At 50.6% G+C, this 12,092-nt stretch overlaps 1 protein-coding gene across 2 annotated transcripts; it reads left to right on the plus strand.

The window, feature by feature from the left end:
• The first annotated feature begins 7,360 nt into the window (after positions 1–7,360).
• On the plus strand, positions 7,361–11,700 carry LOC125539749 (BAG family molecular chaperone regulator 1-like). 2 transcript variants are annotated; one of them, XM_048703256.1, is made up of 5 exons: positions 7,400–7,476; positions 7,514–7,840; positions 9,396–9,652; positions 10,284–10,430; positions 11,257–11,700. In XM_048703256.1, the coding sequence occupies exons 2-5, from the start codon at positions 7,579–7,581 to the stop codon at positions 11,398–11,400; spliced, it is 810 nt and encodes a 269-aa protein (XP_048559213.1). In that variant the 5' UTR covers positions 7,400–7,476; positions 7,514–7,578; the 3' UTR covers positions 11,401–11,700. The 2 variants fall into 2 exon arrangements, with proteins under 2 accessions (XP_048559212.1, XP_048559213.1); XM_048703255.1 differs by having other exon boundaries at positions 7,361–7,840.
• The last annotated feature ends 392 nt before the right edge of the window (positions 11,701–12,092 follow it).

Genomic DNA, 12,092 nt, shown 5'->3' on the forward strand with positions numbered 1-12,092 from the left:
CCCGCACACTGCCCTAGACATCGTCGGCCTTGCCCTTGCCCTTGACGTCGTCGTCGCCGTCGCCCTCACCGCCTGTGAGGTTGATGAAGACGGGAGCAGGGCCAGCCCACCCGAACACCGCCTAGTACGCTGCCAGGGCAGCCTCCTCCGGCATCTGCTGGAGCGGCGACATTGCGGCTAGCCGCGCGTGTTCCTCCTCCTCCTCCTCGAGCCGGAGCGCCTTCGCGTCGCGTTGGAGCAGCGCCTCGTAGCGCATCTGCCACTCGCCGGCGGCGTGCTCCTGGAGGAGCCAGTGCGCCTTTCAGCGCTTGAGGTGGGCCGCCTCCTGCGCCGGTGTGGCGGCGAAGTGGGCAGGAGGCGCGCTCACCCACTCGCGGTACTGCCCCGCCCACGTGTAGGCCTCCTCCGGCCAAGTGGGTGGAGGCGGGAAGCGCTTCCGCGTCAGCGACGGCCCCGGCTCTGGCTTCGACTTGGGCTCGACGGGTGGCGGCGATGGCGGTGGCGGCCCGAAGAGCGGGGTGTGGAACGGAGTCGCACGCCGCCGACAGGGCAAGGGCTTGCTCCAGCCCATCCCAGTGCGCGTCCTCCTCGAGGCGGCTAGCCTCCAGCGCGTGCTGCAGGGCCTCCTCGAGGGCGGCTTGGTACTCCCCCTCCGCCTCCATGTCTTCCGGCTCTACCCGCGGGGGCGGCGGTGGGAACGGCGGCGGGACGGCGTCGACGCCTACATGTCGTTGCTCCTCGTGTTCGAGGGCGAACCAAGCCTCCCAGTTGGGAGAGTCGGCGGCATACTCAGGCAGCCGACGCTGCTCCGGCGTGACCTGCACACGACGCCTGCGCACCTCCTCGCCGTGCGCCCGCTGGCTTCACGGAACCGCCGGCACCGGGATCCGCTGCGGACCCAAGTGCCAGTGGTGCGACATCGTGACATCAGGGTAGGGCAGTGGCTGCCTGTACTCCCAGTGCCACCGTGCTTGGTGCACCGGGATGTGCAGGCGCCGGCGACCTGGGCAGAAACGCGCCGGCGTCGCAGGAGGTGGGGGGAGGAGTACGGGGGGACGAGGCACCGGGGGTGCCCTTGCCTTTGCCACTGCTAGACCCATCACGAGCTAGGGTTTGCTGTCGCCAGCGAGGAAACAAAGGGAGTGATGGATGGGGGGGGGGGGCAGACGTGGACGAAAGTGGATGAGGCCAGCCCCCGCCGTACGCGTGCTTAAAAAAGGACGCTTCCACTGGCTGACTAGTGGGTCCGCTGTCGGTGGTCGTCATAAATAAGATGATGGGCGGCGGTTGGATGGCCTACAGGTGGGGACGCGGCGGGCGCCGAGAAGACGTGCGGCGCGTCTGCGTCGACGCATTTCACACGCAATTTCGGGCCAGAAATGGATCGACGCGGATTTCAAGCGGACGCGATTTGCGTTAGGGTCGATGCGTTAAGCCTTCACCTTTGTCCGCGCCAATTCAAATGGACGAAATGAGTCATCCTATTGAAGTTGCTATGAGCCCTTAGAGTCGATCATCGGCGAGCACTTGGAGGTTCTTGCCTGAATTTGGACGCGGAGCCAGCTGCGCCCCTGCCATTTCTATGCACCACAGTCCACGAGCACCTTCCCGTGTCGTTTCTCCCGTGCTCGTCCGTGCAGGGTGTCCCATCATGCATAGTTGCATACGCATGTACTCCTAGTGTGAGAGGCATGGCACGTGGCCGTCGCAGAGCTAGAGAGGCCATGATCGAGGAGGGAAGGCCACGGGTGGATGATACACCGACCGATATGCGCCCACCACCTTCGTCGGCCGCGGGAGCGAAAAAGAAAAGCCGGCCACTTTGAGCTTACAACGAGCGTGGGACGGCCACTGGGCACCGGCACGTAGTCTGTCGTATCCGGTGTCTCTCTCTCTGTAGCACTTTCGTGCTTTTTGCACAGGATGGTTTGCACTTGGTAATGGCCACTCCAGTCGCCTTGCCTGCCTACAAGCATCCCCAAGGAGTATCGATCACCGGCATGTTGGATATAAGAGCTTAGGAGCAGTATTTAGCAACGAGAACATTCGGTCACATTCTTCAGATGAAACACGCCACACACTTACAAATACTACAAGCGGGTTTACTTATTCTCGGCCTCCTCCAGTGCGATGCGTGCATGTGCGGCGCGACGTACGTGTACACGTACTCGTGGGCAATCACGGAATATTTCATTCACCGACGCCATGGTAAGCGTGGGTCTTGAATGATGCAGTATGTTCGGCCCAGGCGTAAGCGTCAGATTGGCGTCCACCGGCGCGTGGGCCGGCAATGGTACCTTGGACGTGCAGCATGCAGCCTGACACGGGCCCGCTTCTAGCTTTCTCAGGCTCTGAGCCTGAGTTTGCCTACCATTTCTGTCAGAAAATTATACTCCATCCGTTTCAAATTACTCGTCATAAAAATGGATGTATTTAGAATTAAAATACATCTAGATAAGTAATTCGGAACGAAGGAAATACTATTTTTCAATACTTCACATAGCCACCAGCCTCACGACGGCCATGTTTGGATCCTTGGATTAGAGTTAGTTTGGGTTAGTTTGGACTCAACTAACCCAAAAATATCCAAACAGGAGGGTTACTTTGGGTTAGATGCATCTAACCCGCCCCAAAAAACTAACAAACCCAAGAGGTTAATTCTTCCCGGGATCACAAAAAAAACACACTTTTCTCTCGCTCTTCCCGTAGTAGATCCCTCCCCACTTCCTCGAAGCTTCTCGTCCTCTCCCTCCCTCCCTCTCGCACCGTCCGTGAAGGCGCCTCGCCGTATCCGCGCTCCATCTAACCCTGCCATCCAAACACCTTTTTCATTTAAATTTAGTTAGTTCAGGGTTAGTTCAGAGTTGGAATCTAACTCTAACCTATAACTGAGTTAGAGTATTCAAACAGGGCCAACGATTGAGACGAAGGTTAAAGCCCTCCAATATCGTGTGGTTCAGCTCAGTTGACTTGAAATTTGTCCCTCAAAGGTCGTGGTTTGTGTGATATTCACTGTTTTCCGTTGGCATGATTCCCTTTTCTTGTGTATATGTTTCATATTTTTCACGAAATTGTCTTTCTAGTCCCGAGTTCAAATGCACCTTTATGAACACGAAAATAAATGAAGCAAACAAAATTTTAAAAAATGGATTTCTTTTTCTACAACAAACATTGCTTAGTTCTCCACGTGCATGCAAAATTTCATGATGGAATCACCTTCACGAAGGTATGGAAAAAAATCAGCTTTCTAAAATGCTTTAAAAATAGGTTTTTACCATCATTTCCTCAGAGCGTTAGGGATATTTTTTTCCTCATAGAAAATTTGCAGGTAAGTACAACAATCAAGAATGTTTCTTGCCCAAAAAATTCAGTTTTTCTTTGAAATTGTTACTACCTTTTGATTTTACTATTTTGCAAGGGTGCATTTGAGCTCGGAAGCAAAATTTCATGTCCATATTTTCGTGCAATCTCAACATCAGACTGTTAACAAAACCAATTTTGCTAACTAGCGGTTTCCAAAAGTTCACCCTTAGTGCAGTTTCAACATCACCAACTTGTCTTTCTAATCCCAAGCTCAAATGCATCTTTATGAAGAGTAGAATAACATAAAAATTTGAATCTTTTTTTACAACAAACATTGCTTAGTTCTCCGCCTGCATGCAAAATTTCGTGATGAGATCACCTTCGTGTAGGTTTGGGCAAAAATAAATAAAATCAACTCTCCAAAATGCTTTAAAAAGAGTATTTTAGCATCGTTTTCTCATAGCATTTGGGGTATTTTTCTTGACAGAAAATTTGCAGGTATGTAGAACATTCAACAATGTTTGTTTCCCAAAAAATTTGGATTTTTTTTGAAATTGTTTACCACTTCTTTTGATTTTATTACTTTACGAGGGTGCATTTGAGCTCAGAAGCAAAAATTTCATGTCCATATTTTCGTGCAATTTCAACATCAAATTATTAACAAAACCAATTTTGCTAAACTAGGGGTTGCTAAAAGTTTCTTATATCTTAGCCAATGTGTATCAAGAAAGAATTCGATTATGTTTATTGACAGTGTCCCGGCTAGGGGGCCTCTCACCATGTCGACTCCCGGACTGGTGGTGCAAAACCAATTTCATGTCCATCCAGGGTCATTTTGGGCGACCCATGATGCATACAAGGAAGCCAAGAAGCCTTGGCGTACAAGGCAAGGACTCTCTATTCATGGAGGACTACTCTCCACCTACATAGCAGACTAGGATTCATGTTATCATAGGCCTCTGGTAACTTATATAAACCCAAGCCAGGTTGGTGGACAGAATAAGATCGACATATCTTAGAGATGAGGGACAGAACAATCTCATGGTAGATCAATTTGTCCTTTGTGCTCTATCCCAAAGCAACACAAACACAAGTAGGACGCGGGGTATTATCTCTTTGAGAGAGCTCGAACCTAGGTGAAACCTCATGTCCTTATTACCATCTCATCTTAGGCTACTAGCTCGGGACCCCCTACCCGAGATTCGTCATAATCGACTCCGCCGTTTATCCTAGTGTAACATGATGAAATACATTGCCGACCTATGTTGGTCGACCCAATGTTTGGTTGAATTGGTCATGAACATACCAAAGCTCGCTAAGTGAAGCTCGATTTGAAAGAGACTGGATAACTAGTTTTATTTACTAATGTCAATATAACCAATGTTTTTGCGCAAATGGGTCTGTTCATACGCATCTTGCTTGGTCAAACACTTTTGTTCTTGTGCTTTAGACTGCTTGAAACCCAAAAATATGCAAAACAAATTTTATTTAGGCTTAGTCTCGCTTATCATACAATTAGGTGTAGGTACTAATAAGCAAGCCCATTTACCTATTTTGACATGACCATCTCTATACAATTAGTACCACATGACATATAACTGCTCATTAGGGGTGCTCGGGGTGTACGAGCCTAACAACAACATTGTATAAGGAGGATGAGGGAACATGGTACAATGATTCACACAAATCAACGAGGTAGTTGAATCAGACAACTATAGGTCGATCTTGAGGCCATATGATTGACAGTGAAGGTGTTGACATGTGGGAAGATGGACATAGGGAAGGGATGGTGACAGTGTTGTGGGAGGTGGAGACAGAGACATTATTAATGACAGATACAGTCAAAGATATGGGTCTCGTCATTTGCTGACGTTCATGTGTCTGCATGATCTATTTCATAGATGTACATTTCACGGAGAGGGTACAAGGGGTATTATATAATAGGGAATGTGACAACCGCTGGTCAAAACTGTCGTGCTCAATGGTACCATGATGATGAGCAAGACATCCTACAATTGCTCAGTCGGTCAATCAAAGCGAGACTTTACCTGTAGGTAAAGGATGACTCACGTTTACTACATCGAATAACATATATGTTATACCGCCTAAGTACAGAAGTATTTATTTGGCTTGTCCAAAATAGAAACGAACAAGAACGCCACGCAAATACTTAGATTGGCACAGAAGGAAACGGTACAAGAAAGGCAACAAGGTTGGCAGCTAGCTAGCTTGCAAAATATTCAAGCATATCAACGGAGGGGGGGGGCATGACAAAACTGAAGGCTCTTTTTGCATAAACTGACACACCGAATGTTCGGTTGAAGTTGTCGTGCACATATCATACCTATTGAAGTGAAACTCGGTTTTTCAAAGGCTGGAATATCTGATTTTATATAGCAGTGTTAATACAACCAAGGTCATGGTGCAAATGGACCTTGTAGCTGGGAGATATGGATCGCATCATCAGCAAATCTCGCTGCAGCTACAACATCTATGTGGTAGTGAAGAATTAGGGACTGGCTATGTGCAAGTTACTCGAAATAGGAGTTGACTATGCCCATGCAAAAGAATTGTAGCACATGATAGATGGACATATTAGGGAAAGTAGGAGGGGGTTTATATGGTAAATGCAATCATTGTTGGACCGGGAACCTTTAACACGAGGATGATGAAGGCATCTTACAATTGTGCGGTTGGATTGAAGCAAAGAGTACACTCGAAGGTAATGAATGGCTCAAGGTAATGAAGGTGTTGACATCTAGGAAGATGAACATAGGGAAGGGATGGTGATAGTGTTGTGGGAGGTGGAGATAGAGACATTGTTAATGACATATACAGTCAAAGCTACGGGTCTCGTCATTTGCTGACGTTCGTGTGGCTGCAAGATCTATTTCATAGAATTACATTTCATGAGAAGGGTAGCAGGGGTATTATATAGGGAATGTGACAACCGCTGGATCGGAATCGTTGTGCTCAATGGTACCACAATGATGATCAAGACATCCTCCAAATGCTCGGTCGGTCAATCAAAGTGAGACTTTACCTGATGGTAAAGGATGGCTCATGTTTACTACATCGAATAAAATGTATGTTGTGCTGCCTAAGAACAGGAGTATTTATTTGGCTTATCCAAAATAGAAACGGACAGGCACGCCACGCAAATACTTACATGGGCATGGTAGGAAAAGGTACAACAAAGGCAACAAGGTTGGTAGCTAGCTAGCCTGCAAAATATTCAACCATCTCAATGGGGTGGCTATGACAAAACTGAAGGCTTCATTTTGCAGAAACCGACACACCTAATGTTCGATTGAAGTTGTCGTGCACATATCATACCTGTTGAACTGGAACTCGGTTTTGAAAAGGCTAGAATAACTGATTCTATATAGCAGCGTTAATACAACCAATGTCATAGTGCAAAATGGATATTATAGCTTGGAGATATGGATCTCGTCATCGGCAAATCTCGCTGCAGCTACAACATCTATGTGGTAGTGAAGAGTTAGGGATTGACCATGTTAAAGTTACTCAAATTATTAGGAGTTGACTATGCCCACACAGAAGAACTGGAGCACATGATAGATGGACATTGGGGAGAGACTAGAAGGACGTTTATATGGTAAATGCAATCACCGTTGGATCGGGACCTTTAACACGATGGTGAGGAAGGCATCTTACAATTGTGCGGTTGGATTGAAGCAAGGAGTATACCCAAAGGTAATGAATGGCTCAAGTTTTCTGATATCGAATAATAACGTACCTAAAAGCGGAATTATTTATTCGGCTTATGCGAAACAGAAAACAAACATGATCGAACACACACAAATACTTACCTCGCCATTAACAGATGGAAAGGCACGAGAACTAGCTAGCCTGCAAAGTGCAAATGTTCACCCGTCTCAACGAGGTGGCCATGACAAAACCACAGGGCAGGGCGGCTTTATTTGCAGAAACCAGCTTGGCCGGCTTTGGGAACGCCAGTCGCGGGGCCATGTTAATTGTGGAAAACCCCGGGGTGCCCCCGTGCTTTTACGCGCACAAACAGCCGGCAAGCAAAAAGGAGAAGCGCGTCCGCCTCGTGCGTGCGTGCCCCCGCACTCCCTCCTCCCTCCCTCCCCTCCCACGCGACGCGACCGCCCGGAGCGGCACGGCGCCACACCGACCACTGGTTTCCACCCCTCCCCCTCCCCGTGGAAGCTTCTCTCCCCACTCCCCACTCCCCACCTCGCTGGCCTCTGCTTGAGTGCTCCGGGGAGGCCGGCTGGGGCGCGGGCGATGGCGAGGGTGATGCACCGGTCGAGCTCGGACGGCGGGTCGAGCAGCGGGTGGTCGGAGGCGGCGGCCGCCGCGGCGGGGGAGGAGGAGCGGTCCGGGTGGGAGGTGCGGCCGAGCGGGATGGTCGTGCAGGCCCGGGACAGGGGCGCCGACGGCGCCGCGGCGGGGGTGCCGCCCAGGCCGCCGCCGCCGGAGATCAGGGTGCGGGTCAAGTACGGCGCCGCCACCCACGAGGTCGCCGTCTCCTCCATTGCCACCTTCGGTCAGTATTTATCCCGTCGCCCTGATCCCCCCTTCTCGTCAATAATCTCTTTCCCTGTTCGTGGCCTAATTAGTGCCTTGCTTAACTGCGGCTTAACTTTCCTCTCATCGCCGCCGTCGTTTCTTCTCTGTAAGATACGAAACTGAAATTTGTGCTGCTAATTACTTTGAATTACTTTTGTCTTGCGTTCAAACTGTTTGTTACTAATTATTATGTGCACAAAGTGATGGAGATAGTAGTAATTTTTTCGTTAATGGTGTGAAATGCTTAACCTAATCACGTCGTCCGCGAAGTTGTGACGTTTGGCATACGGCATGACAATGCGTGCAGGCCAATAGGGAGTTCGTGGCCGCGGATAAATTAATTAAAAAATAAAGATAGTCCACCTATCGGATTTATCAGCTAAATCCGTCCCATAAAAAATGGCCATGACTTCCGGCCGTGCCGCGTGGAGGACGCGATAATAGTACGGCGAGACATCCCCCTTGTCACCATTTTTCTCCCCCTTCTTCTGAGTATTTTATAAGGAAGGAGACGAAATCCAGGGAATAATCCGTGCAGAGCCCGTGATTTCTTGATCCGTGAGAAGGGCAGAGGCCTTTATTTCTTCAGGAATTCCATTTCCTGAATTTACTAGTAAATAAAATCTAAAGAAAAAGAGATTATGTCTGCTAACGTAAGCTTCAGTTCCCGAAATCGTACGACCTGGATTCCTGCCGGCCGCGGGATCCCGGCGTCCATTGGCCGGGCTGCAGCCCCGACGCACTTTCAGATGCAACGTCGTGCGTGCAGGCCAAACTTTGGTTGGAGATTACGAGGCTAAATCGACCGACCAGATTTGCTGTCAAAACCAGTTCGTCGCTTTGCTTTTTCACCTTTGCCTCACGACAAGCGCTGACGGGCGGTGACAGCCAGCGGCGGGGCGGGGCGGAGCGCGAGCGCGGGTGTCCGGATGCGGGGCGAATCCTGGCTGGCGCGGGACGGGTCCGCGTGTACGGCGGCCTCATCGGACGGCCAGCAGCGGCTGGGGCACGGCCCGCTTGTCCCGTTGCACCGACACCTTTCCGCCCCATGATGATACTGCGCCACTGTTTGGAAAATAACTCGGAGGCGTCGCCCAGCACGTTCCAGTCCCATTCACCGAGACCCACGTGTACTTGTGTATTTTCAAGAAAAAATGATGCGGAGTAGAGAATGCCATGGTAAAAATAGTCCATACTTGAAAAAAAATCAAGCTGGGAATTTAGATAGTATCTGCCGCACCACATTGTCTGTCGCTGCATTTGGCGATCCACAATGGCATGGCAGGCCTGGCCACTCGGATTCCGAGAATCTGGTCTGCAAGTGGCGCCGAAAATCCGTGTCAGTGCCGTGAAGAACTACCAAAACGTCCCAGCAAAGCAAAAGTACCACAGTAACTCTGAATCAAAATGTTGTTGGCCAGCGAGCGGCACGACGATCCAGCAGTAATCAGCTGTGATGTGCAGTAGTAATTTTGCTGGTTTCGTACTACTTCTGATTGGTTTGTTGGTGGCGGATGGTGGTGACCGCGCAGGTGAGCTGAAGAAGGCGCTGGCGCCGAGGACGGGGCTGCAGCCGTCGGAGCAGCTGCTGACGTACAAGGGGCGGGAGCGGAAGAACTCGGAGTTCCTGGACAGGTTCGGCGTCAAGAACAAGTCCAAGCTGGTGGTCTCCGAGGATCCGGCGAGCCTGGAGCGGCGCTACATCGAGCGGCAGCGGAACGCCAGGATCCAGAACGCCAACCGCGCCATCGGCGCCATCGCCCTCGAGCTCGACAAGCTCGCCGATCAGGTATGCACAACCGCACACACACAAATGCTCATTGTTTTTCCTTCCACCGCCGACGATCGATCGCTGACAAAAGAAACGAGCTCCTGACATCTAGCGGTGACAGTTTGCCTTATTCAGAGATGATCTAGCGGCGGGTAAAAATGGGATGCTTTGTCTTTTTAGGCGTGTGATTAGTTGCTGTCTCTGCATCCTAGAAGGGAATTAGTCGCAGACTTGCAGTATCAGTGCGTGTGGCGTCAGGCACGCAGGCATGGGACGGAAGGGGAATGCTGCTGCTGCGTTCGCATTGAATCGCATGTCCAGGGAATTAGGTGAGCAAATTGACGCCGCGAGCTCGTCCAAAAAACAGAATTGATGCTCCGTGATCGATCGATGTGGGCGCCGGTGAAATTTCCGTCGGCAGCAGCATGGTCCCGGAGTAGGGTTCACTCAGCGTAACCATCAGGATTCCGGCATTACGACACGAATCCGTCACCCCGTCACTGACAAGTGACGAGTAACAAGGATGCTCTCCTCACTTTCATCATTGCTGCCCGAAGCGGCCGGTGCCTGCGTCTGACGTCCCTGCCTCTGATGCTGTTATTCTAAGCTGATCGGATGTTAAAATTTATTCTCGTTCTTGTGCCACCAGGTGACGAGCATCGAGAAGTCGGTGTCCGGCGGGAGCAAGGTGGCGGAGGTGCAGATCACGACGCTGATCGAGCTGCTGATGCGGCACGCGGTGAAGCTGGAGAGCATACCTGCCGACGCCGACACCTCCTCGCAGAAGAACCTCCAGGTACCCCCACCACACCACACACCCTACATTCACTGCACGCAGATCAGGTTTAGTAGGGGTATCGTGCCATCGGTTCTGGTACAACTCTCCCCTTCGATGAGGGCAGGGTGGGGCTGTCGGCGTCTGCGATCCGCATCATTGCGTCTGCAGGTAACGCGAGCAGTGCCATGACCAGCGGTGCAATGCGAGTGTCGACGAGGAATGCAACGTGTGGTGTGGGCGAGTGCCCTACATGCCCCCCCGGGACGGTCACAGGCTCATTGGCTCCTTTCTGGAGGACACGTACGTGGTCCAGTACAAGCACAGGGAAAAACTCCACCTCCACCCCTTTCCCCTGCTCCGAATGTTAGGTAGATAGAGAGAGCCCTTGGATGCCAGCCTAGCCGATCCTGGAGTGTACTCTGAACGCGTCGCATGCAGCCTAGTGAGTAGCTTCTACTGATCGTGTTAGCAGCAAATCTTCTTAGTTAAAGGGGATGAATGTGCTCCCTGACCGTGCTGTACAAAGAGTAGATGACAAGAAAGGTAGATTGCCATGGAAGTGGCGCAGGCTGTTGGCTAGGTCACGAGCACAAGCAATGTGAGACTGAGACCAAAAGTCTGGGCCGCAAGCTTTCATCATTTATCTGCGATGATACCTTCATGCCACCTCGAGATGAGAACGGAAAAGCTCCTTCACTTTCTGTTCCGATGATAATGACATGCGGATAAACAATTTGAGTGCAAGCTTTTATCTGTGTGGTGTTTGTTGGTGCAGCCATGAGTGTAGTAGCGTAGCCCGTTGTCTTGGAGAAGAAAGCTGATTTGATTCTGTTTTTGTTGGCAGGCGAAGCGGGTGCAGAAGTGCGTGGAGGCGCTGGACGTGCTCAAGGTGTCCAACGCGCGGCTGCAGACGGTGGTGGTGACCACCAAGTGGGAGACGTTCGACAACAGCCCCCCGGTCACCACCAAGTGGGAGATCTTCGACTGAATTAAGCAGCAGCAGCAGAAGCAGCAGAGATTTTTCTTTATACAGAAGAGTGTCCATTTCGTTCGTTTCATGCCGTCAGTTTTGGTGTCTTGTTCCTTGCCCATTATTCGTTTTTATAACCGCGGTGAGCTGGTTTAGGTTAGTAGGTCGCAGCAGGAGGACCCCGGATCCCACCGTTTGTTTCGTCTGTTTGTAATCATCATCGTCGTCGACTCGTCGTCGTCACACCCGCTCGATTGATGGATGGATCTCACTCCAATAAACAGCAAAGCAGCACTGTTCTTTAGTGTGCTCTCCAAAGTGCAGTGTGTACTGATGGTGTGGAGATTTGTGCCGGAAGCAATGGTTGATGGGTCTCACTCGCTGGGATTATGTTTACAGTCCTTTGGCGCTAGCATGCCCTAGAGCGTATTGAGGCACTATCGGATCATGCGCCCTTCATTCTTAATTCTAATTCTACAAACCCATCCGCTCGCCGCCCTTTCAAGTTTGAATTGGGATGGTTGCATCAAGAAGGCTTTGCAGTCATAATCAAGAATATATATGGGAGAGACCCGCAATTGGCCGCACATCTATTCAGAGATGGAATTTTAAAATAAGAACCATAAGGTGGTACCTATCTGGATGGGAGAAACACACCAATGGAATATACAAAAAAGAAAAGCAACGGCTCGCCACCATTATTGATGACC

The sequence above is a fragment of the Triticum urartu genome, chromosome 2 (assembly GCF_003073215.2).
Source record: "Triticum urartu cultivar G1812 chromosome 2, Tu2.1, whole genome shotgun sequence".
In the NCBI taxonomy this organism is placed as follows: Eukaryota; Viridiplantae; Streptophyta; class Magnoliopsida; order Poales; family Poaceae; genus Triticum; species Triticum urartu.